Source organism: Triticum urartu, chromosome 6A, assembly GCF_056163025.1.
Source record: "Triticum urartu cultivar PI428250 chromosome 6A, HENAU_Tu73, whole genome shotgun sequence".
Classification (NCBI taxonomy): domain Eukaryota; kingdom Viridiplantae; phylum Streptophyta; class Magnoliopsida; order Poales; family Poaceae; genus Triticum; species Triticum urartu.
The window spans coordinates 518,329,316-518,355,429 of NC_141878.1; the positions used below are offsets into that span (position 1 = coordinate 518,329,316).

The 26,114-nt window shown below is 48.7% G+C and overlaps 3 protein-coding genes and 1 non-coding gene across 4 annotated transcripts; all 4 read right to left on the bottom strand.

Annotated features, from left to right (window-relative positions):
* Window positions 1-9,500: 9,500 nt before the first annotated feature.
* Window positions 9,501-11,224, bottom strand: LOC125529485 (protein trichome birefringence-like 16). Its single transcript, XM_048693901.2, has 3 exons — window positions 10,980-11,224; window positions 10,498-10,696; window positions 9,501-10,397 (listed from the first exon to the last, which is right to left on the bottom strand). Exons 1-3 carry the CDS (start codon window positions 11,137-11,139, stop codon window positions 9,581-9,583), a joined length of 1,176 nt encoding a protein of 391 aa, XP_048549858.1. The 5' UTR covers window positions 11,140-11,224; the 3' UTR covers window positions 9,501-9,580.
* Window positions 11,225-12,554: 1,330 nt separating this feature from the next.
* Window positions 12,555-12,626, bottom strand: TRNAW-CCA (transfer RNA tryptophan (anticodon CCA)). The gene has a single exon. It is a non-coding gene; the product is annotated as a tRNA-Trp (tRNA).
* A 419-nt stretch (window positions 12,627-13,045) lies between these two features.
* LOC125529483 (ATP synthase delta chain, chloroplastic) lies at window positions 13,046-14,765 on the bottom strand. The gene is made up of 2 exons (XM_048693899.2): window positions 13,938-14,765; window positions 13,046-13,409 (listed from the first exon to the last, which is right to left on the bottom strand). The coding sequence occupies exon 1, from the start codon at window positions 14,695-14,697 to the stop codon at window positions 13,945-13,947; it is 753 nt and encodes a 250-aa protein (XP_048549856.2). The 5' UTR covers window positions 14,698-14,765; the 3' UTR covers window positions 13,046-13,409; window positions 13,938-13,944.
* A 5,628-nt stretch (window positions 14,766-20,393) lies between these two features.
* Window positions 20,394-23,322, bottom strand: LOC147966034 (uncharacterized). Its single transcript, XM_087527062.1, has 2 exons — window positions 22,387-23,322; window positions 20,394-21,632 (listed from the first exon to the last, which is right to left on the bottom strand). Exon 1 carries the CDS (start codon window positions 23,187-23,189, stop codon window positions 22,536-22,538), a length of 654 nt encoding a protein of 217 aa, XP_087383188.1. The 5' UTR covers window positions 23,190-23,322; the 3' UTR covers window positions 20,394-21,632; window positions 22,387-22,535.
* Window positions 23,323-26,114: the final 2,792 nt, after the last annotated feature.

Consider the following 26,114-nt stretch of genomic DNA (forward strand, 5'->3'; position numbering starts at 1 on the left):
ATTGCAAACAAAGAAATGGATGGATAGAACATAACAATATCTCAAAATCATCCTTATTGAACATGCTCAAAAGTCCCTAAAATCCCTGAATACATGGCATAAAAATAACATCAGGGAAATGACTTAGAAGAATTCTAAGTCCCTGAAATCAGCAACATCACGAGAGCTACTTTGCATGCTTATGCTAGTCACCACATTGCTCGCAAAAATACATGGCATACACCCCTGTAAATATGGCATGGCATAGCCGAAAACACATATAGGAATCAAGTTCATAGGAGGCACACAATAATCATGGCAAAAATGACAAATGTCCATAATCTGTTAAGAAACAGAAACTAACATTATATAGCACTCTTGCAACAGCATTTAGGGCATCAATATGGACTCAAACAAGCATGATGCAATGGAATGAAATTAAGAGCACATCCAGACGAACAATTTGATATATTGCACGCACGAAACGGAGCTACGGATGCAGAGTTATGATGCGATGAACAAGGCTAGAGAAATAATGCACAGAAAATGACTTGGTGAGGAAAAAGGGGTCAACCCTAGGGTTTCTTCTCAGATCCAGATCCAGCGTGCACGTAGCTCTAGGATCACCGGAGTGGGCTCGCCGGAGCTGCAGGAGGATGCAACGGCCGGCGTGGAGCTCGCCGGACCCGGGGCCGAGGAGGAGAGGCGCCGGGGCGCCGGCGGGGACGAGGCGGCGCGGCCCCGCGAGATCGGTGGCGGGGAGGCGCTGCGGAGCCGGGCGGCGGCGGCTGCCGGGCGCGGGCGGCGCGAAGGAGCGGGCCCACGGGGGCCGGCGTCGGGCCTGGCGCGCCGTGGCACGGAGGAGCGGCGGTGGGACACGTGGCAACGGGCGGTTGGCTGAGGGGGCGGTGGATGCGTCCGGCCGGCGGTGGACGTGTCCGGCGGCGCGGAGGAGCGGGCTAGGGTTTTGAACTGCGGGAATTTTGGAGGGGGAGACCTATATATAGATTCTGGGGGTTAGGAGAGTCCAAATGAAGTGCGGTTTTCGGCCACGCGATCGTGATCGAACGACCGAGAGGATGGAGGGGGTTTAGGTGGGTTTTGGGCCACTTTGGAGGGGTGTTGGGCTGCAACACACACGAGGCCTTTACGGTTCCTCGGTTAACCGTTGGAGTATCAAACGAAGTCCAAATGGCACGAAACTTGACAGGCGGTCTACCGGTGGTATACCAAGGCCGCTTGGCAAATCTTGGTCCAATCCGAGAACGTTTAACTCCCGCACACGAAAATAGGCAAAAGGGGACGCCGGAGGACATAGGAGTGCCAGAATGCAAAATGGACAACGGGGAAAATGTTCGGATGCATGAGACGAACACGTATGCAAATGCGATGCACATGATGACATGATATGAGATGCATGACATGGACAAAATGCAAAACAAAGACAAAACCCAACCACGAGGGAATATCATAACTTAGTGCCGAAAATGGCAAGAGTTGGAATACAAATATGGCAAGTTGCATACGGGGCGTTACAACACTCCACCACTACGACAGGATCTCGTCCCGAGATCTAGGACTGGAAAAACTCCGGATATTCGGAACGGAGGTGGTCCTCACGTTCTCAGGTGGCTTCACGGTCGGAATGATGTGACCACTTCACTTTCAGGAATTTGATAGACTTGTTGCGAGTCTTGCGCTCAGTTTCTTCAAGAATAGCAACGGGATGCTCATGATAAGACAGGTCTTCTTGGAGATCAATCTCTTCGAAGTTGATGGTGCGATCAGGAGTCTTGAAACACTTGCGAAGCTGAGACACATGAAACACATCGTGCACGTTTGCAAAGTTGGATAGAAGCTCAAGTTGATAGGCGAGATCACCTCTTTTGCCAATGATCTTGAAAGGACCCACGTATCTAGGGGCAAACTTTCCTTTGATACCAAAGCGACGAGTACCTTTCATTGGAGAGACGCGGAGGTAGACATGGTCTCCGATCTCGAAAGCCAAGTCACGATGCTTGCTATCATAGTAACTCTTCTGGCGCGATTGCGCGGCTTTGAGATTTTCACGAATGACTTTGCACATTTCTTCAGCCTCTGTGATCAAGTCATTGCCAAGAAGTTGGCATTCACCAGTCTCTGACCAGTTAAGAGGAGTACGGCACTTTCTGCCATAGAGAATCTCGAATGGGGCCTTGCCCGAACTCGCTTGGAAGCTGTTGTTGTAGGAGAACTCGGCATATGGAAGACAATATTCCCACTTCATACCGAAAGAAATGACACAAGCCCTGAGCATATCTTCTAAAATTTGATTTACTCGCTCGACTTGTCCACTAGTATGAGGATGAAAGGTTGTGCTGAAGCGAATGTTGGTGCCCATGGCCTTCTGAAAAGAATCCCAGAACTTAGAAGTGAAGATGCTTCCACGATCTAAAGATATCAACTGCGGGATGCCGTGCAAAGAGACAATCCTGGAGGTATATAGCTCTGTCAACTGAGCTGCTGTGATAGATTCTTTGATAGGAAGAAAATGAGCCACTTTAGTGAGCTTGTCGATAACAACGAAGATAGCATCATTGTCACATTTGGACTTGGGAAAACCAGTCACAAAGTCCATCTCAATATGATCAAACTTCCATTCTGGAATGGCAAGAGGTTGGAGGAGACCAGCTGGCCGTTGGTGTTCTGCTTTCACTCTTCTGCAAACATCACATTCATTCATGAACTGAGCAATCCCGCGCTTCATTCGAGTCCACCAATACGACTGCTTGAGGTCATGGTACATCTTTGTACTTCTCGGATGAATAGATAGGAGTGAATTGTGAGCCTCGTTCATAATGACATTAATTTTTAACCATGGAGAATTTGTTGGATTTTATATTGATATACATTTATTTTTAAAATCAGTTTGAATGTGAGTCGAAATTTCAGGATTAAAAACAGTTCGGACCGCACCGAAATATGCAAAATTTCGTATAATTTTTTAACCGTGGTCACAATATGGGCTGTAATGCTAACAAAAAGAATATGGGCTCAAAAAACCTTAAGAATTAGCAAATGGGCTGTAAATTATTAGAAATAATGACAGATGGGTTGTATGCTGTTTTCCACAAATTTGAGGCTTTCCTAAAGGTTGACGCACAAGCACTGACTGTTGGATGTCCATCCAACGGCCGTCGTGCTTCTTCAATCTCTGCTCTTTCTGCTCCAGCCGCTCAAACAAGCGCCGGCGGGACTGCCTGCTCCCTCCTCCCCGCGGCCGGCTGTGCTGCCGCGCAGGCCTCACCGCCCCATCATACTCCCATCGCTGGCCTAGCCATCCCTCTACTCACCCACACATGCTGTTATTCTTCGGCGATGGCAGACGAACCAGTAAACCCTCGTAGAGTCGTACTCCCCTCCACGTGGGAAACAACTGCCGACTCTTCCCTGCCTCCGTGTCGTCCCCTTCCTAGGCCTCGTCGTCGTCCATTGTCGTGGTGCTCTCGGCGCAGCGTGGTCAATGTGGTCAACGACCGACTTCCATCGAAAGAGTACTGTGCGTGGAGACGCAGACAGCTGCGTCCACGGCCGCAGCAAGGAAGTGCCTCCTTATTACGCGCAAAATAATTATTCCTCCACCTGACAGCGAGGACCCACCGGACGGGCCACTGTATTTTGCAAAAAATATATTTCCCCCCTGACTGCTGGGACCCACCAGCTACACCTTCGCACGCAAGGAAGTGCGTCCGGGAAAAAAAATGATTCGCCCCCCTGACTGCTGGGACCCACCAGTTACATCTTCGCACGCAAGGAAGTGCCTGACAGTCGGGACCCACCTGGTCGAAGCGTACGTAGCGTTGTCATTCTGGTCGCGAACGTGTACGTACATATATACTGGTGGATGTAGGGGCGCGCACGTGTCGTAGTAAAGGCGCGCACGTAGCATGTACACGTATGTACAGCGGCCAGGGTGCAAGAAAGAAAATACGGCCATGTATGTGTATATACGGGTGGGGTCTCGAACGCCTACTCGCACATATGTATGGCGAGGGCTCGTTGACATGGCTGGGTCGAAACAGAGAAACAGCGTTGTCGTCGTGTTCATGGGGAGGCAACGGAATGCGTCGTGTTCATGGGAAGGCAACGGAATGTGCCGTGTTCATCAGGAGGCAACGAAATGCGTGGGAGCCAACCGGCTGGGTCGGAACGGAATGCGTGGTCGTGTTCATCGGGAGGGCTTGAACGGAACAGGCGATGGAAACGAGACCTGGCGTACCGCAGAACGGAGGAAACGGCCTTGTGTTCGACCGGCCACGTTCGAAACGGGATCCTGTTCATCGGGAGGGGTCTGGCGTACCGCAAAACGGACGAAACGGACCTCCGGGTCTTGTTGATCGGGAGGGGTGTGGCGTACCGTAAAATGGACGAAACGGACCTCCTACGGTCGAAACGGGGGTCCTGTTGACTGGGAGGGGTGTGGCGTATCGCAAAACGGACGAAACGGACCTCCTACGGTCAAACGGGGGTCCTGTTCATCGGGAGGGGTGTGGCGTACCGCAAAACGGGACTCCACGGGATATTGTTCATCTCCACCGTCGACCTCCTCCAGCCTCCACGGGCTACCGTCGACCTCCTCCAGCCTCCATGGGCTCCTATTCATCCAGCCTCCACCGCATGCTACTCCACCGGCTCCTGTTCAACCACTCCTCCATGGGCACCCGTCCACCGTCTACTATTCATCCAACCCTTCACCGTCTACTGTTCATCCAGCCCTCCACACCACGGGGTCCTGTTCATCCAGAGGCAACGCCACCGCTCAACATTCATCCAACCCCCCCCCCCCCCCCCGCAACGCTCACTGTTCATCCCAGAGGCAGTATCGATAGCCATCGATCGATCGCTCGGGTTCAGTAACGTGTAGCCTGCAGTGCAATCGCTCAGGTTCAATTAGAGCCCAACGCCTCGCTCGGATTCAGTTAGAGCCAACGCCTCGCACACACGCGCGTACGTGTACGAGAGAAACGCGCATCGTTCGGCCCCCGACCTCCCACCGTAACCGGGAACTCCCCGAAATTTTCCTCGCCCTCGCTTCTACCATGGTTTTTTCCGTCATGGACGGCCCAAAGAATGTCATGCAGCTGTGTCTCCGGCCCGTCCAGGATGAAAAATCCATTTTCTGTCATGATTTTTTGTCATAGAAGTAGGAGCCCACCACATCTATGATGATACCGGATTTTGTCACAATTATCGTCATAGAAGTGTCATATGTATGACAGAAAAAAAAATTCGTTCGGCCCAAAATGTCACGGATGTGTCTTTTTTTTGTAGTGAAGGGGAGAGGAGGGGGAGACTGGGAGAGAGAGTGCGGCCCGACCTGCTCCTTTCGTTCCGACCGGACCGGCCGGCCTAACGGCCGTCAAAGGCCGCGCCGTGAGCGCGCGTGGCCACGTGGGCTGACAGGTGGGTCCAGGCGGTCAGGAAAATGGTTAAATCGCTAGTCACCGCGGGTTTGGGTTTTTGAAACAACGGACCGCACGATTGGTAGGTTTTTGAGAAAAAAATAAAAAGTCGTAGTTTTTTGAAACCCTAGCCTGTAAACTAGTAGTTTTATGCTATTTACTCCTCCCAATAACAGAAGCTTCTCATTCCAAGTTTTCAGTCTACAAATAATTCTCTCTAACAAGTGCACAAAACTGTCACTTCTATCCACCCCTATCATAGCCGGTAGTCCTAAATATTTATCTGAAAGTGCTTCAGACATGATATTAAGCTCAGTACAAATATTTGCTTTTGTTTCAACACTCACATTAGGACTAAAATAAATGCTACACTTTGCTCCGCTTACCAACTGCCCTAAACTTGCACAATATTGATCTAGAACTTGTCTCAATGAAGTTGCATTTTTTATATCGGCTTTCATAAGGATAAGAGAATCATCAACAAATAATTGATCTAGAATTGGCGGCGTGTTTGTGCGAGAGAGCGATGGAAAACGCCACAGCGGGGGCGATGGATTCGTGCGTGAATTGCTCGCTTTCTAATGGGCTGGCCTCGCTTTTCTCACGTAGGTAACATATACTATACATGCACATGGTATGGGCCCTACTCGGGCTGGGCCCTAGGCCATCACACTTGTTGCCATGGCTCAGGGCCGGCCCTGCCTACAGGAAGCTGGCTTGACCTTGTCGATGACAATCAAAAAGTCTTCATGCACATGTCCCTAAGAACCAGTTTCCTGGAGCTGCGGTCGTCGCCGTCGAGCCCTTACATAGATTTGAAGCACCTGACACCAAATATCGCCACATGAGAAGAAACACTAACCTCACCGCCCGAAAAAGACGACATGAATCTATTCGGAGCTCCGTCGACTACGTCCAGACAGACGAACTCAAGGAGGATCGGTGGCCCGAAGATAAACTTGAAGAAGAAGCGCCACCATTCGTCTGAGCACCGCACTTGCGAGGACTAAAATACCCTAACCTAAACTACTAAGCAGAGCGAATGCACCGGAATTTTCCTCCCCGCCACTGACCACCGGAACAGTAGGCAAAGGGAGACGAATCCTTGGGCTCATCGATGAAGCCTGGAAGGGAGAGTTTGCCTTAGCCGCCTGGAGGCAGGGGAGAAAATGAGAGAAAGCCGTGTACTTACTTTCTCAATTTTAATAGTGGCTTACAGTACATTTTATCCTAGATCGTCCGGATGCACGAATTGACGACTGGTAATGGTCTAATTTCATTAGACTCTTACATAGGATCATCTCGAAAGAGGTCCGCATACTATGAATTAATTGCGAGTTCGGCCGGCCGGGCTGCTAACTAGCTCAACCAAACCAGTTCAAGTGAATGAAGAATCACGCTATATACTACTAGGAATGAGCGTGAATAAATTGGACGGCAGGTTGCATGGATACGGCCGGGCATGCATGCACCGACTCTTGACGAATGCGTATTTCAATTAACTGGCAAATCTTTCTTGCCAAACAGCAGGCACATGCCTATACGACGCGCCATTACCACTGCACTTAGATCTCACGTCACCGGCCGTCTATAAATCAAGAGGATCGCAAATGAACTTGTGGAGTCGATCCATCATCCATCCCCTGACGCAGACACCGATCAAGATCGAGAGAGCCGACGGGTCAACCATGGCGAGGTCTGGTGGCCGGTGGGTCTGGGTCGTTGCGGCGGCGATAGTGGTGCTGCTGCTGACCACGGTGTCATCAGCATCAGCAGCAGCAGGTGTCGATTCAGCAACGACGGCACCGGCCAAGGTGTGGCGGCTCCCTCCAAGATTCCCTACAGAGCCCTTCCCGGTGCCAAAGCCCCCTTCTTCGTCGTCGTGGAAGGCGGTGAAATCATCTCTTCCTCCTCGCCACCGCCTCCCCACGGAGCCGCCGTCGGAAAAGCGTACGTAAGATGATGTATACCTAACTAGTAATGCATGTAGCAGCAAAGCATGCGGCGGCACAAGAATCTGCATGCATGGTGCTGCCCTTGATATGTTGATCTATCTGTGTGAGTCTGGGTTCACGTCGTCGTTCTGTTGCATGTACTCCTACCAAGAATGAATAAAATGATGATGATTGTGTGGATGCGTGTTTTTTTCTTTTCCAGAAAACACATGTAATTTTATTCGTGCTCTATTCGCAACAAAAAAATTGGATCCAAGATCCAAAAAATTACCACATAGTAATTTTTACAGCTAAGAATTAGAGAGCTCCTCGTTGGCGCCTTAAGCACCGCGAGGACTAGCTGGCGCTCAGGCGCTCCCCTAGTGGGACGTGGCCCATGTAACTCGCTCGACTGCTGCTCTCGGTTGACATTGCGAACTAATCATTAGACCCATCAAGCGATTTTCTTTTCAAAAAAGAAAAACAAGCAATTTTTTCTCTTGCGAGCACGTGCTGTGAATAAGTGTGTGAATTTGAAAAATGTTCCCAAATTCAAAAGAGTTCATGAATTTGAAAATAGTTCACCAAATTGAAAAACATTTCACAAATTTGAAAAATGTTCACAAAATAGAAAAGGTTCACAAATTTTTTAAATGTTCATGAACTTCGAAATTTATTTCATGAATTCTGAAAGACTATTCATTAGTTCATCGATTTTGAAAAGAAAATCCCGAATTAGAAAAAGGTCATCGATTTTGAAAAAAAAAGTTCACAGATTTGAAAAACCTCCATGAACTTTTAGAGCTACAAGTTGCCGTGCAAAAAAAACCAAGTAGAACCCAAAGAAAAACCGGCCAAAGAAAGCAGAAAAAAAACTGGAGTCCTCTTTTTAGTGTTACAAGTTGCTGCACACAAAAAAAGGTAGGTAGTCACATAAGGTGTGGTGTGTCCCAGCTGGTTGTCGTGGTTAGAATTACACATATTTTTTTGAAGTTTGAAGAAAAGAACAAACAAAACCGTAAATGGCCCAAGCCCAGGCCAAAGGAGGGGGTGTGCGCCGGTTTGTCAAATTGCCTTTAACGGGCGCTGAGGACGCCAAATAGAAATGTGTAAGAATTATGATATGATCTCTTGGTGACATCTGCTCCGTATTACCAAAGTAAATAGGGCACTCGCGTATTGTCATCGGCAGCGGAGGCTCCTCACATAGATTGCAAGCCCCTTTCTTCTTCAGTTCTCGAAAATCTATATCTAAGTCTCTCAATGCTTCAATACGCCCCAACTGGTCAAAACGACAATCAACCGATGGATCAAAAGGCACATCCCGCAGGTCCTATTCCCCAAGTTCTACTCGGTGGATCCAAAATGAAATCAATCTAGGTTTGTTAAATATCAGCCATTGTTTTTCTTTCACCGTCATGTATCCATTTCAAAGGAAAAAAGTTTGTTGTCATGTACTTCCTTTGTCCGGAATTACTTGTCGCAAAAATGGATGTACCAAGAACTAAAATACATCTAGATACATCTATTTCTCCGACAAGTAATTCCGGACGGAGGGAGTACTAATTAAAACAAGAAAAACACCATACGAATTCATAGATTATTTTCCAATGAAGAACCGTGTTGTGTGCCCATCGACAATTTTGAATTTTATTAGATGCATGGACATAAGCTGAGATGCTTTCTTGATCTGTTCTTTCAGCTGATCAACATTTTCTTGTAAAAGATTTAGGTGACGATGGTTCATGATACAAGTTCAGTCAAACTACAGAAAAGAAAAGAAACGACTCAATTGTCGAAGGCCGTTCATTGCCTAAACCTTGAATACTAAATCTGATTTTGTTGTAGATTACTAAATCTGAATAGTTGCTTCACATTGTATTTCTTGAACAAATTTATGTATGTGCCATACTTGTATTCATATTGTGAAGCAACCGGCTATGTTTTAATTCTTTGTCTCGCATCACCACTATGCAGTAGCATTGCCTCTTTCCTATAGCGGTGCACCCTTGCGATTGCTTTCATGTGCGCACTGCCTGCAACGGTGCCATGACTGCTTAATCTCCAGTGCACCTTGGTCGAAGACTCCTCGTCGCTAGCCCCCACGCTGCCATGTGTACTGAGAACAGACCATCGTATATATGGGATTGGATTTCATTTAAAAAAAACTGGAGTGCCCTACACAAAAAGATCACATTTACTGAAGCGTATACATCATATCTACAGTTACTGCATCAGTGCAAAAAGGAGCTCATTCCACGTATCCGGTATGCCCGGAAGGCACCAATGCAAACAATCATAAACCTCCCTCTGAACTTTGGTGCTATGGTTAGAGATGTGGCCCTCGCCGCGCAGCTGCGAGATCGCGGTGACATCCAGGAGCCTAACCCGAGTCCCGTTCACCGCGCGCTCCGCGGCCAGGTCGCTCGAGCGATCCCGCGAGACCCCGCTGCCGCCGGACAAGGGGACGGTGCTGTCGCACCTCCCCCCGGTGTCCCACTCGCCGCCGACGAAATGCACCGGCGAGATGGTCCTCAGGAAAACGCTCACCCGAGGGTGCCGCGCGAGCTGCGCGTCCGCCCACCTGGCGATGCTGTGGAGCTTGGCGCCCCTCGCACGGCTGAGGTTCGCTTCCCCCACCGGCTTCCCGCCGTCGTACAGCCTCCAGCGGTTCCTGCGGAACTTCACCTTGTTCCAGTGGTGGCCGGTGTTGAGCACCAGGGCGTCGAAGCTGGGGAGGTGCTCCTTCAGGAACGGCGCCGGCCGGTCGAGGTGCAGCGCGTAGCTCCTCCTCTCGTCCGTCAGAGGCTCCAGCTGGGACAGGGTGGCGGACCAGTAGAAGAGGATGGTGGTGTTGGTCTCTGGGAAGCGGTAGGCGGAGCCGCCCGGACTGAACGGCGACGGGGCCTTTTCGAGGCCGTATCTCCGGCCGACGTCTTCAACCTCGGGGCTGCGCTTGCCGCCTGTCGCGATGCACATCATGGACTGGAACTGCTCTCTGCCCAGCGAATCGCCCACGAACGCCAGAGTTCTGTTCCTCATCCTGTCATCAGGCATCGCCATGGATATGTTACAACTTACGATCGACGAGTCTTTCGCGGCAAAATCTATTGGAGAAGGGCGCAGATGATTGGAGCACGTACCGTTGCAGAAAGTTTGGCCCTGAGAAGTCGGGCATCTCGCAGTCATGCGGCTGCCACCGGTAGCTCTCGTACGAGAAATCTGTGCGTTCCGTCCTGCGGCAAGACCACATTCGTGACAGCCATCGCCTGCACTCGTTGCCGGAGTAGAGCGGCCTCCTCGCATCCGCTACCCACTTGCCCTTTGCATAGTTGCTACAGGCTATCAATTACCAAACAACACTCTGTCACTATTATATACACCGGGGGAGAATTCGATCGATGTGCACAGAGTTGAAACCGTGAAATCTCCGTGCCTGGAGAAACAACTCATCACACAAAGCTTGTGGTGAAATAAGAAGACGTGGAACAATGGAGCTTGACAACTGGTGAAGATGAAGAAGGATAGAAGAAGACGGGGGGAGATCGATGGATGCATGGGCGGACCAAGACGACGACAACGACGGCATGATTTTACACCCGGCGACTCCGTTTCACGTACGTACCTTGGGCCTGGGGAAGATGTCTGGCCGTTATTATGCTGCCGGAGTACGTGAGGACCGGGGATACGTCCAGCACGAACCAAACAGCAACCGGCAGGAGGAGGAGGAGGAGCACACGACCCAGGACCAAGAGCGGCCCGTCGACGACAAAGCCGCCTTTCATTTCCTGCCCCCAAAGCTGCTGCTACCCAGCTACGGGAGGAGCTTTACGACCGGCCGGAGCTTCGCCGAACTGACAATTGCTTCGCGCTTGCGTTTCTTTATCTCCATACGTTGAGGGGAGAACGTGGTCCTCGTGAAGAAGAGTTTCTCTCCTCTATTTTATAGGCATAGTATTAAGTAATGCGCCATTGAGATCATGTAGATCATCGAGTTGACTGTCCTCTCATCTGTGCTGGCGAGGAATCTCTACTAGCTCATCACAATTAGGACATCTCTACCTCATCCCATAGTTTAATTCCTTGTTTTGGGGGGAATTAATTTTTTTGCTCAACTAGCCCATCCCCAAACATTAATTCCTCGAATAAAATTTTGCCACGCAAAATTTAAACAATTCATTGCATAATTGAACAGTAATACCACATTAACACCATACATAGCATAATTAAACAGTCCATTACCTACTACATTACCACTACATCGACATGGAATTAGCTAAAGCATCAAGATAAACTAAATAGAACTAGACATATAAAAGAGTAGCTCTATCCTCCACGGAATGGAAGAACGCACGGTTCTTCATGACGAGTTGCGGGTCCTTGAGGAGCTCGGCCATGAAGGCGGCATCAGCTCATCCGGCCTCGAGCTATGCCTCGGCCTTACAGTGCTCCATTTCGTGGTGCATTTTGGCATGTATCTAAAAAAATTGCGAGAAGCATTTTCGCATTATTGATACTTATTTATATAAAGTTTCTCAATCTTAAGAAAGTTAACTTAGAGTCAAACAAATAGGACTTACATTTTAGGATGGAGGGAGTATGGGTTTGAAATTCTCTGAGGAGTCACATGCCTTTTCGAGGTAGCATAATATATCTGCAACAAAAATAGCTTCAATTCCATCGCAAAAAAAAAACTAGCTTCAGTGAATGATATTTTATGATTCCTTCGTCTTGTGGTTTGACCACATCGTCCGACGTAGTTGAAATTCATGCGTATTATTTGTTCATTAGCACGAAACTTCGAAACGATTGTAAATTGTTGGTTGGTTGGTTCAAACTATGGTCTGGTGATTAGTCGAGCAAAAAGTGCAGAAAAGAAGGGATGGGAAGTCAAAACACGACAAGGCAGACTGACACAACACAAAACTATGTAATTTTGGAAGCAACAGAAGCAGCAAAAGAGATCCATGATCTTAGATTTCATTTCCTATTTGATAGCAACGCCACATAAGAATGCAAGTTCAGAATGAGCCCCAAGCACTGCCAGGGAAGGGAGAGGTTCTGGGGTCTGGACAGGGGAGGGGAGATTAGGGGTTTTGGACGGCTGGGATGCTTTGATTGGGGAGATGGACGGTGGATTTTGCGTGGTATTAAATAGGCATAAATAAAAAAAAGGAACCGGATTAGGATCGGGGGGTATTGAACCCGACGTGAATCGAACACGCAACCTTCTGATCTGGAGTCAGACGCGCTACCATTGCGCCACGGATCCGGTGTGACACTATTCTTCCATTAATTTAGATATGGTAACCACACTCAGCCTGGACGTGTTATGCGTATCCTATGAAGGTACGGCAAGTGGTTAAGGAGCCAACGTCTTGTAATATAGTGGGCTTAAACATCTCCGAGATGTCTCAGAAGCCACATTCCTTACCTCTGATGATGACAGAAACCTGCCAACCGAAGTTACAGAACTATCTCAATGCACGATTACAATTTACAGACCTCCTTTGAAGGGTATGGCCATGGCTAAGCAATGCAGGAAGACACAATACGGATTGGGGATGGGATTCCAGAACAACTACACAGCATAGTGACAAAGACACAGAACTGCGTATTTGTAGGAGCAACCGAAGTAGAATCACACCTGACGCCTTTTCGAGCTTTAAGTCATGGATGGACACGACGAAGTGGAAATTCAGAATGCAACATGATCTTGGTTGCCAGTTGATAGCAATGCCACATGCTATACACGTCTGCACACAACTTGATCGGTCGGATACATAGCTATACATTACATGCTGTTAACTTTGTCGCCTGAAGATGGAGGAGCAAACTCTGCTATAGTTGAGTATTTTGGAGCATATTATTTTACAAGATCTCAACAGCACAAAGGCAAAAAAGAAAATTACAGTGGCTGGCTCCTGCCGAAAAAATGATTTATGTCATTACTATATTTTGCAGAAAAGAATGCCTTAATCCCTCCGTCGCATCTCCAGGTCTGAAGAAGATCAACGCCCTTACTGGGTGTTGCAAATCCTTGTCACATCAATTACTGCAAAAGAATGAAAAACCATCACTGGTTAGGTGGATAGTTCTCATAGAATAACTGGCAGTTCACCCTAGTTTACACTGACAGATTGGGAGTTAAGGCTTAGGAACATTCTTATTCGACTGCACACAATCCTAATGCAGCAAACATTGCAACTGCATACACTCAAGCTAGTGACATTGGTGTTGATGTGGACTGAATCTATCCCACTTCTGATGAGATGCTCTAACAATTACAATGTACTAACGCATGTAGGCTGTGCAGTGCATATGTGTGCATGGATCTCTTGACTCTACTGACAACAATCTAACAGAAAAGTTTGTCCCCATTTTGTCTTTGGTCCTAGTTCCAATCTGTTTTGCAGGTTGGTTTCCCTCCTCTGCACAACACATAATACAGAACTTTCTCCTGTGAACTTCAAAAGGAATTGACACAAACTACAAATGCTGGAACCAAGTTATGTATTTTAACATTTCACCGGATAATAATGATACAGAAGAAGATGTATAGAGACGGCAGAAAAAAGAGGACCTAAGCATCAGACTTCGAGGTTGACGGAGGGCATCTCGAACTCGGAGGTGATCTCCGCGATCTGCTTGCGGACGCTCATGTCGATGAAGTTGGAGCTGTCGCGGCCGTACTGCACGGTGAATCCGGCGATGAGCTCCGGGTCAAGGCGGGTCTTGATCCGGACGTTGGCGGCGCCGGTGATGTTCTGCACGTGCGTGGCGATCTGCGCGAGGTCCTGCGACTCGAGCTGCACCACGGAGGTGACGACGGCCTCCTCGGTGCCGGTGAGCGCGTTGTAGGCGGTCTCGAACTCGCGCACGATCTGCGGCATCAGGCTGGCGCGGGTGTTGTCGATGACCACGTTGAGGAAGTTGACGGTGTGCGGCTGCAGCTCCGACGACTTGGCGATCTCGTCGATGAGCGCCGTCTTCTCCTCGCGCGGCACGGTGGGGTTGTCGAAGAACTCGGCGATGGCCTCCTCCGCGAAGATCTTCTCCAGCTTCTCCATGTCCGCCACGGTCGCGTCGAGGGAGTCGCTCTCGGCGGCCACCTCCGTGAGCGCGGTCGCGTAGTTCTCGGCCGCGGCCTCGGCGCCGGCGGCGCTGGGCCGGCCGAGGTCGCCGCGGCGGCGGCGGGGCGCGGCGAGGCGGAGGGAGGGGAGCCCGCGCGCGACCGCGCAGGCGAAGGAGGCGGCGCGGGGCGCGGCGGCGGCGGACGAGGGCGACGCGGCCGCGGCCGCCGGGCAGAGGGTGACGGAGGAGGCGAGGCGGAGGGCGGCCATGGCTCGCTCGCGCGTGTCGTGGAGCGTGGGGTGGGGAGTGGTGCGGAGCTGGCTTGGCTGGCTCTGGTCTGCTGGGAAGAGGAGAGAGGAAGAGGGGTTTGGGTGGGCAGTGGACGGGCGGGATCTGGTGGTTGCGAGATCGGACGGCGGACGGGGGTCGTGGGCGTCCCGCGTGGCCGGAGATGTGTGGCCTGTGGCGGGATGAGGTGGATAAGAAATGGATGACCGTGTGCAACGATGACAGGATAGAGGCGGCACTTGGGATTGGGAATCAGGCTTCAGACACCGGCGTTTTCAGTGGTCTATTTATTTGAAAAATTCAGAAGTGTATTCATAGGTTTCAAAAAATTCAAACAAATTAGATCACGGGCTTGCTGGAACACAGTGGGGGTTGGCAGAAAATTCGTGCAAAATATAGAAGGAAGAAATTCAGTCACGGGCTGAACAAACAACACAAATAATATGATCTAAAATGAGAAAATTGCAGCAACCCTATCTGGTGTTATGGATCATCATATATTTTTCTTCTCGATTTATTAGAAGAGCAAGGAGGGAGCCCCTCTCTCTCTCTCTCTCTCTCTCTCTCTCTCACACACACACACACACACACGCGCACACACGCACACCTGTAACATCCCAATTTTATTAATTTGCATGTTAATGGAATCATTCAATGCATATCATATTTCTTTGCATTTTGGGAGTTTTTGAAATATTCAAATAATATCTTTTCCACTAGAGAAAAACAAATGAGAGGGGATAAGATGACTTCCTCAAAATATAAAAGAGTGGGAAATTTTATTTTGAATATTATTTGAAGTTTTAGAGTTTATTGGTATTTATTTTATTTACAAAAAATGCATTAATTGCATTAGGAAAATATTTTCAAAATGTTATGTGCTTAAGTTAATGTTCATTAGGCTCTAAATATTACATAGTTATTTTAGAAATTATTGTGGTGTTTTTATAAATTCATTCGAATTGTTTAGGGACATTTTAGTCTTAAGTAAAAAAACACACGCACTCACCCGCCTGGACCGAAACCAGTTCGGCCCAGGGACGCGCGCGCTCAGCCAGCCGCGCCAGGCCAGCCGGCCCAGCTGGCCATTTGGCCCAAGGCCAGCGCCCCAGCGCCCGAAAACCCCCGCATCGGTCGACCGCTCGCGCTCCCCTCTCGCTCACCTCCTCTCACCGCCGCTGCCAGGCGGGCCCCACCCGTCAGGCCATCCTCAACCTCCCGCACCGCGCGGGATAGACACTCGCCGCCGCGCTCCCGCAACCGCCGGCCGCCTCCCTCGCGGATAATGCTTATCCGTCGACCCCGAGCCCTCTGCCCTCGCCTATAAAACCCCCTCGACCCCCTCTGTCGACCTCGCCGTCCCGCTTCTCCCCACGCCGCTCACAGCCGCCACGCTGCCCGTTCGCATCTCGCCGGAGCCACGCACCTCGCCGGAGCAACTCGTCGCCCGTAGACCTCTCCGACCCTTCCTTTTTCTGTAAAACTTCTTAGCCCGCCGAGGCGCATACTTTTGACACTATTTTTGCCCCTAGATTCCGTCGGAGACGCCGCACCGTCGACGCCGGAGCCGCCGGAGCACCGAAGGCCGCCGTCTTCGCCCCGCCCCGTTCGGACGCCGCCGACGCACCCCGACGCCACCATCCGGACGCCCTCGACGCGCCGCACCTCCCCGTCGACGAGGACCACCGCAGCCGCCGTCCCCTCCGTCACCGAGCCGCCGCCGCCGTGCTCTACTCGTCGCCGGCCACCATCACCCGATGTAAGCCGCCGCCTCCCCTCGTTCGTTAGATCGAAGATCCATGGCCTAGATTAGATTAGGTTAGATGTTTTTTTGTTCAAACGGTACGCAGTTAACCTCGGTTTTTATTTAAAAACTACCGGTCAGTTTCTTTTAGACCGTGCGGTTTTATTTAAACCGAGCGTCGGTTTTATTTAGTTAGCCGCCGCCGCTGTTTTTCTTATTTAGCGGCCGTTCGCCGTATAGCCTCCGCAGCGGACGCTGCTCGGCCAGCCAGGAGCCGCCACGTGGCCAGGGACCTGTCTGCGATAGTTTCCTTCACTAATTAGTCCCTGTAAATAGCAGATTAGTCCCTGATCTTAGATTAGCCATAACTTTTTAACCGTAGATCCAAACTCGATGAAACCAGCGGCAAATTCTTCGTATTGTTTAGATCTATCCAGTAGCATAGCTTTTGCAAACTTTTGTTAGATTCAAATTTGAATTTATTCAGATTCGAATTCAACCTTCAAATAGCCATATCTCCCAAACCGTAGCTCCGATTAAGTTGATTCCTTTTGCATGCTGTCACCATAACTAAGCCTATCACCTGGACCTTTGTCACAATAATTTTTTCACACACTAGGTTCTGCCCTTTACTATTTTTACTAGTATGCATAGTAAGCACTATGCTTCACATCACTCCTTGAACCATAGGACTATGTTGTTTTGCAGCTAGAATATTTTTTCATGCTAGTTAAGTGTGATGTTTGTTCATTTGGTTTTTCTGAGACTTTTGCTTTACCTGTTTCTTCTTGTTTCTCTGAAATGTTGCTTATGTTTGTTTTCTTATTTGCGATAGATTGTCCGGAGTGCGAAGCAGAATATTATCAGTCTTTAGAATTCAAACAGCAGTACCAAGGCAAGTTGCATCTTGATCATGTTTCATTACCTATGTTTTTATTATGCACTTAGTTCTTTGCGGTAGGACTGCATGGTAGGAAACTGGTGCCACATGACTTTGCTTACACCCAGTAGTTCATTGAAGTAGGTCTGAAACATATAACTTTGTCGCCATCGTTTTACTTTATGTTGCTATGCTAAGTAGATGTGGATTGGGGAGTGATCATTGTGAGAGATGAGTGACAGTGTAGTAAATAAGACCCGAGTTAAATAATGAACTACCTGGGCGGAAACTTGTGGGAATGGTGGCGAAGTACAGTGGGGCACACATGGGAAATCCATGGTGGTGCACCACTAGTGGACCGTCCGCTCAGGCTCAAATAGATCACTCGTATTCTCATGTCTAGAAGCTTACGTGTGCAGCCACATGCCAATATGGGCTCTGGCTTAACTGAGTAGTTAGTGTGCCCCCTTCCAGGATGGGCTAGCAGATGTAGAATGATGTAGGTGTACCGGCCTATCCGTGGGTTAAGGGGGAACATTTTCGAAAGGCTATGTCTCGATCTTCCGATCATGGAGGTGGTCTAGTCTTGTGGGGAAAAGTGCACAACCTCTGCAGAGTTTTCAACCTAATCGATTAGCCGTGTCCCCGATTACGGACAACTTGAACATCTAATAGTGGAAATGTCGGGAGATCTCCTCACCTTTAATTAAAACAGTTGGGTTTTAAATGAAACTTGGGGACGGATGGAGTTGGATTTACCAACTCATCCTATGCAAATGTGTAGTAGTAGAATAACAAGCTTTTCTAATAGGGAAAAACTAGCTTTATGCAAACAACTAAACTTAGAGTTTTCCACAGCCAAACTGCATGTAAAAGTAGGTTCATTACACTATGATGTGACTTGCCAGTACATTCAATGTATTGACCCATTTTGGCTGCAACTTATCACGTTGCAGATATATCCGACGAGGATTAAGGTGCGATAGGTCGATGTTCTACACTCAACCTTGCTCGTGGAGTTGGACTCATTTACTTCTTTGCTTCCGCAGTATTTGCTTATTGGCTTTATGCCCTATTTTGTAATGAATATATTGCTCCTGGACTATCGATGTAATAAAGAGATGTGTGTTATTTCTGTTATTTCATCGAGTACTGTGTGTGCTAGCAAGTCGATCCCGGGACTAGCACGGTAAGCACAGAGACTTCGACTCTTACCGAGTCGGGTCGCTACACACACGCGCGCACACACACACACACGTGCACACACACACACACAAAGGAGGCAGCTCCCCAGCTCCATTTTCATCTTCATTGAAATGAAACCACCAAGTCATGTTTACACCACAGTCTAGCAGGAACATGAAGCCCAGCAGCCTTTTCTTCCTTCCCTTTTTTTGGTTTCAGAGTGCAATCCCACACACATGACACGCGCGCGCGCGCGCGCGCACACACACACACACACACACACACACACACACACACGCAGGAGGCAGCTCCCCAGCTCCATTTTCATCTTCATTGAAATGAAACCACCAAGTCATGTTTACACCACAGTCTAGCAGAAACATGAAGCCCAGCAGCCTTTTCTTCCTTCCCTTTTTTTTTGGTTTCAGAGTGCAATCCCACACACTTGACTATATGAGATTTATTTTGGTACACCATTTTTTCTAAAGCAATAAAATATATTGCACTTAAACCTGGTCTTCGCTGCATCATATTCCCCACCTTTCAGAGCCATCGCCATTGTTTGACAGACAGCTTCAAAGATCACTCTCTGGGCTCCAAGGTCTGCTGCTCCTTCTTGCATTTGAGAAAAATGTGTCCCCCATCTTCATCTAGCCAAGAGCACATGGGGCACCTTGTATCCAGATCAGTTCTCCTGCGTTTGATGGTCAGACAGCGGGGTTTTGAGTGATCTGTTTATTTGAAAAATTCTGAAGTGTATTTGTAGGGTTCAAAAGATTCAAACAAATTGGATCACGGGCTTGCTGGGAATACACTATGGGTTGGCATGAAATTTGTGCAAAATATAGGAGGAAGCAATTCAGTCACAGTCTGTACAAACAGCACAAATACTACAGTATGATCTAAAATGAGGCAAAAAAAATGCAGCAACACTATTTGGTCCTATTGATCATTGTATATTTTTCGTGTTGCTTTAATAGAAGAACAGTGAGGGAATGAAACCACCAAGTCATGTTTGCATCATAGTCCAGAAGAAACATAAAGCCTATTTCTTTTCTTTTTGTTCAGAGTGCAATCCCACACAGATGAGATTTATTGTGAAAACCTGTGGATGCATTTAAGAAAGAATTTTCTTTAACAGAGCTCGATACGCAAAAGCATTTACCAATCAGCCTCCGCACAACATCACTGGGCTGGACACGCAAGCAAGAACAATCAAATTAATAGGCTTCAGACAGTGGGGGTTTCAGTGATTTATTAACTTTTAAATTTCAGAAGTGTACTTATAGGTTTTAAAAAAATTCAAACAAATTAGATCACGAGCTTGCCGGAACGCACTGTGGGTTGGCAGAAGATTTGTGCAAAATATAGGAGGAAGAAATTCAGCCACGGTCTGAACAAAGAACACAAATACTACAGTATGATGATCTAAAATGAGAAAATTGCAGCAATACTATCTGGTGTTATCATATAATTTTTTTCTTGATTTTTTTAGAAGAAAAGGGAGGGAGCTCCCCATGCTCCATTTCATTGAAATGAAACCAACAAGTCATCTTTACATCACAGTCCAGAAGAAACATAAAAGCCTTTTTCTTTTCTTTTTGTTCAGAGTGCAATCCCACACACCTGAGATTTATTTTGAAAACCTGCAGATGCACTTGAGAAAAACAGAAATTAGTAGAGCTCGATACGCAAAAGCATTTACCAATCAGGCTCCACAAAACATCGCTGGCCCTGGGCTCGACACACGTGTAAGAAAGAACAAACAATGAAATTAATAGGATCGATAGCATCATAGTACCACATAGACTGAAAATGTCACCAGTTCGTTAAGAAAACAAACTTATCACCAGAAACCAAAACAGAGTCTTGGAAATAGTGTACAGGTACACAAACAGCTAATTAAACTCAATAAGATGAAACCAAATAGAGTTGCTCCTCCTAATTTTTTGCTGCCATCTTTGAGATCAGACCTTCTCCACTCCTGTACCCAGCAAAGCCACAAGTTCAATAACTGCCTTCATACATGACTTCCAAATCCTTCTGATCTGAAATTCATGAATTGAGCTCTCAAGAGCTCCCGTAATTTCTCCAAAGTCACTTTATACAAAGTTTAAATAGGAAAAGCCGCATTCATATCATAGTTGGTGCAGGTGCAACAATGCAACTATATCACTCTTCTATTGCAACAATTTCAAAACAGAGTAATGTAATAACTTGAAGACTCAGTGCGCTTACCAAAGGACGATAGATTTTCGCCTGCCGTTTTCCTTATAAAAAGCTAGATAGGTTACCAAATCAGTAATATTAACAAATAGTCATAGAAAGCAGCAATCATCCAGCAAGGCTATAAAGCAGGAAACGAACATGAAACCAACGAAACTAGATTATCCACACGTTTCAGAAATAACAACATAAGCTAAATCACCGCACATGAGTAACCAAATCACTATATTCCAGTCTGAACTGAGGACAATGTCAGATATGAACTTATGCCTACTTGGTAAGCATTTCACAATCTCTCCTAGTTCAACTCCGGGAAGCATTCCCCCCTACACAAACAGTAGCATAAGCACCTGCAAGTCCTCGAACACTCATCAGCGATTCTTGAGCAAATCCTTGGCCTTCAGAGCATGTGAGGGTGGCAACAAATGGCATGAATGCCAATGTCGTGTCCGTTAGTTGCCATCAAAAGGCAACCCTTACTTCTGCATTTCACAAGACGCCCCCTGTGAAATGCTTTATTGTGACGTTTGATATCACCCTGATCATTCTGCATAGGCCCTGTTTGGATACTCTAACACAGTTAGAGTTAGAGTTATTTTCTAACCCACTCTAACTCAAATAAGCACCTCTCCACCAGGATAGTTGGGTTAGATGGAACTAACCCACTCTAACCCTACCTGTTTGGATACTTTTGGGTTATTTAAGCCCCCAACTAACTCAAACTAGCTCTAACCCCATGATCCAAACAGGGCCATAGTCACTAGTTTTTGGCGACGCTCCAAGTAACAGATCAGACAGTATATCTTGTCGCCTTTCAGCTTTGACATCTCCTCCCAGAACTGTATGTGAAGGGATCGCTCCTTTTCCCTGTCGTCCAGTTCCTTCATGGATCAGAAAAGAAGTGACAAGAAAGATTACAATAGGATTCCAGATGCATCAAATTAGCTCCAATAAAAAGTAAGGACAAGACAACCAGCATTATTACTGGACAAGCAAATTGGAACAAAATTGAATTATGAGGGAGCAGGAATTGCATGCGACATAGTTTCTCTCATTCACCCACAGAAGTTCCATTGCCTAAGCAATTAATTATTATTATTTTAGCAAAAGAGAGTCTTTCCCTCTCCAATTTCATATAAAGAAACTAAGGCTACTGATCGCAATTAATTATTGTTACCTCATAAAGAATCCAGCAACTAAAAATTAGGCAGAATCACCTATTTGCAAATGGCATAAGTGGAATTGTTGCTTAAGTTGTGCAAATTAGTGATTATGCAACCATCATCCTAGTCCGAAGCATAAAAAAGTGGGATCATCAAAACTTGCAAGAGACACAATCTCCCATTTGCAAAGTACATGAGGTGTATTTGTTGCCTAAATTCTGCAAATTAGGTGATCATGGAATCATGATCCCAATACGAATCCTAAAACAGTGGGGTCACAGAACTCACAAAGTGATAATTATCAGGATATAAAAGAAGAGCAAGCAACAATTCCAGAAGAGAGAGGGGGATCTTCAATTACTCGAGGTACACCATCAATGCATCGAACCTAAACTGAATCTAATAGCAAATGAACAGCACTTGAAAACAAAACAGCACATGACAAGGCAAAAAAACAGTTCAGAATTTGCACCTGACGGATGATGGAAGAAGGGGACGCAGCAGGGCCGCTGCCCGTGGCAGCAGGTGCAGGGGACGAAGCTGGGCCTCTGGCCGTGGCAGCAGGGACGCTGGGAGCAAGTGCAGGAGACGAAGCTGGGATACTGGCCGTGGCAGGAGGCCTCACCCGGGCTGCGAGCGGAATACGGCGGCTCGGAGGAGGAGGAGCGGGGCGAGCATGGTGCCGAAACCAGCCCCTCGGCGGGCCATGGCGCGGAGTGGCGAGGCAACAGGGCCGAGGGCGGCCTGGGCATTCCCCCGCTTCCTCTTCTTGCCCACGACTAGGGTAAAGCCACCGTCATCTTCCAGCTTCCCGCCGGTGGCTGGGGCCACCGACGCGGGGCCCGTCGGGGCGGCAGCCGCCGAGTGGAGGATGATGTCATTGGTGGCCCGGAGGAAGCCGTCCGGTGGGGTAGGGTCCTCGGAGGAGAGCGGCGCCCCGTCGAGGACGATGGTGCTGGTGGGGGAGAGGGCGCCGCGTGTCGGCGTGAGGCCCTCGGCCTCGGCCTCGGCGGCGAGAGGCGCGGGAGGGAGGAGCGCCGCGTCGGTGGCTGCGAGGGTGCCGAGTGGCGGCATTAGGTCCTCTGTGGCGATAGGCGCGGGGTGGATGAGGACTGCTTCGGCGGCGGCGCGGTTGACTCGTCGGCGCCGCCGTTTCTTGGCTTCTTTGTTTCCCCCCGCCGTCACCGCCCAGAACGCTCTCTGGCGCAGGGCAGAGAACAGACGGCGCAGGAAATCGACTAGCCAAGCGCGCGTCGCGCCTCCGGGAAGCTTCATGGCGGCGGTGCGAGGAGGCGGAAGGGAAGCCGGGCAGGGGGGCGCGGAGGCGGAGCTGACGCCGAGGGGGAGGGGGAAAGGCCGTTGGTTTTCCTTTTTTTTTCTGGAGCTGGCCGTTGGTTTCTTTGCGAGCGAGGGGATCACAGGAGGGGGGGGGGGGGGGGGGGGGGGGGGTTATAAAGTAGGGTGGAGTTCGGAATTGTAAGCTTAAGGTGAACTTTTTTTTTCCGGGTGTCAAGACAGTATAAAGAACACTATATAAGTAAAAAATTACATCCAGGTCCGTAAACCACCTTGCGACGTCTACAAGCACTAGGGCAAGCCGAAGAAGCGTCGCCGTCATCGCCCCTCCATCACCGGAACTGGGCAAACCTTATTATAGTAGACAGTCGGGATGTCATCGTGCTAAGGTCCAATAGGACCGGCGTGCCAAAACAGCAGCCGCCGTCGATGAAGAGAAGCGTAGACCGGAAGGATCAGATTAAAAACACACGAACACATACGAACGAAGACCGAATCCAAGTGGATCCACTGAAGACAAACGCTGACTGAATCCCGTGAGATCTGTTGAAGACAAATCTCCACATGCCCTCTGAAGATGCTAGACGCATCACTAGAACGAGGAGTAGACTGGGAGAACCTTATTCCAATTTTAGGGAGTCGTCTTCCTAAAAATGACACAAACCTTAACGAACATAAAAAAAACACCTAAAAACAAAGTAGGAACCTTTCCGCGGGCAAGGGCCGAGATCCACTACGCCTTCATGGTCTAAGACCACAGATGACGAAACCGATCTGCGGCGGTGCTAGCGGGAGGCGTGGATTCCTAACCACCCTCGTGCGACCGCACGAGCCGAAAGAAATTTTTATTTTACTTTCAATGTTGTATGGCGCTGAGTGTTGGCCGACTAAAAGACGACATGTTCAACAGTTAGGTGTGGCGGAGATGCGTATGTTGAGATGGATGTGTGGCCACACGAGGAAGGATCGAGTCCGGAATGATGATTTACGAGATAGAGTTGGGGTAGCACCAATTGAAGAGAAGCTTGTCCAACATCGTCTGAGATGGTTTGGGCATATTCAGCGCAGGCCTCCAGAAACTCCGGTGCATAGTGGACGGTTAAAGCGTGCGGAGAATGTCAAGAGAGGGCGGGGTAGACCGAATTTGACATGGGAGGAGTCCGTTAAGAGAGACCTGAAGGATTGGAGTATCACCAAAGAGCTAGCTATGGACAGGGGTGCGTGGAAGCTTGCTATCCATGTGCCAGAGCCATGAGTTGGTTGCGAGATCTTATGGGTTTCACCTCTAGCCTACCCCAACTTGTTTGGGACTAAAGGCTTTGTTGTTGTTTGTTGTTGCTAAGAAGAGTAAAATGCATCTACTCTCCTTGAACTTTCACCCAAATTTCACTTCAGTCATTGTATTGTTAAAATACGGTCACTACGAGCATGTACAATGGGACGTGATTGTACGACAACCGGTTGCTGTATTGCGCTCGTAAGAAGGGAGTTCACTGGGTCGGAAGGCGCTTAGCAGGGTAGATACGTTTTTCGCGAAAACCTAAACAACTCTGGCGATTAGGGTTTCGGCGAACTAGACGGCGCTCACAGGACTAAAACTGGCGGTGCGCACCGGAGACTCCGCGGGAAGATGGCAACATCTTCTCGCGGAGATGGTCGGGCTTCGAACCCAGCCTCCCCCCGGACGGCTAGGACTCAGCTCGAAGAGGAACTTGGAAAACTTGGGATCACCGACGAGGAAGCGACTCCGCTGGTGGTCGACGACATGGATGAAGGCAAACCGGAGAAGTGGCTTTTGGCGGAGAGGGTTTTGCATCGACACCTCCTACACATCCAGACCATAACCAATGCGCTTCGGACGGCTTGGGGAAACCCTAGAGGATGCAATACTGAATTTACCACTACGGCACGGTGGAGGAGATGACTTTCTTGCGTGGGCACATGAGAAATCTGGTAACTACAGTGTGAAATCAGCGTACCGAGCTTTGATGAACCGCAACGAGCAACAAGCTCTAGGCGAAGGGCCCGACACCGGAACTTCAGTGGATCAAACACATATGTGGAAAGCACTTTGGTCTCTCAAAGTTGTCCCCAAGGTACGTGTCTTTTGGTGGCGTGTCATGCATGGCATTCTACCTGACGAGAAGACGCTACATTATAGACATATTCGAGATGTCAGTTTATGCAAACTCTGTCAAGCACATGAGGAAGACCTTGAACATGCATTAATTTACTGTTCGCATGCGAGACAGTTCTGGGACGAAGCACGCCTTGTTTTGGACATCAAGCTACTGCGACTGCATCCGTCTTCATGGGCTGGCGATATCTTATGTGGGTCTATGTTCACCGACAAGGAGCGAGCAACGATAATCACTATAATGTGGTCCATCTGGAGTTCTCGCAATAGATGGACGCATGACGGTGAGAAGTACGATCCGGTGAACTCCATCAAACTCACTAGAGAGGCCTTGGCCTTACTTGATGTACCTAAACAGCAAGCTGCAATGCTACCGGGACATGGTTGGCGACCACCTGAATCAGATCAGGTAAAGATCAACACCGATGCAGCTGTGCAGTTCGCAGAGGAGAAAAGCGGAGCAGGGGGTGTCGCCCGCTCCCAGACATCATTGATGGGCGCCTGGTGCAAGCCCCATCTTGGGGTCACTGATCCTATGATCGCCGAGGCGCTAGCCCTATGGGATGGAGTAATCTTCGCAAATCTGAGAGGCTATGCCAATGTGATTATGGAGACCAACAGTCTGGAGATTGTGAATCTCTGGAACACTCACCGCAACAGTCGCTCTGTTGTGGCACCAGTTTTCTTTGAAATTGATGAGCTAGCGGATAGTTTTCATTCTTTTGTAATTCAGCATGTTAGTAGATCTGCAAACGGTCCAGCACACT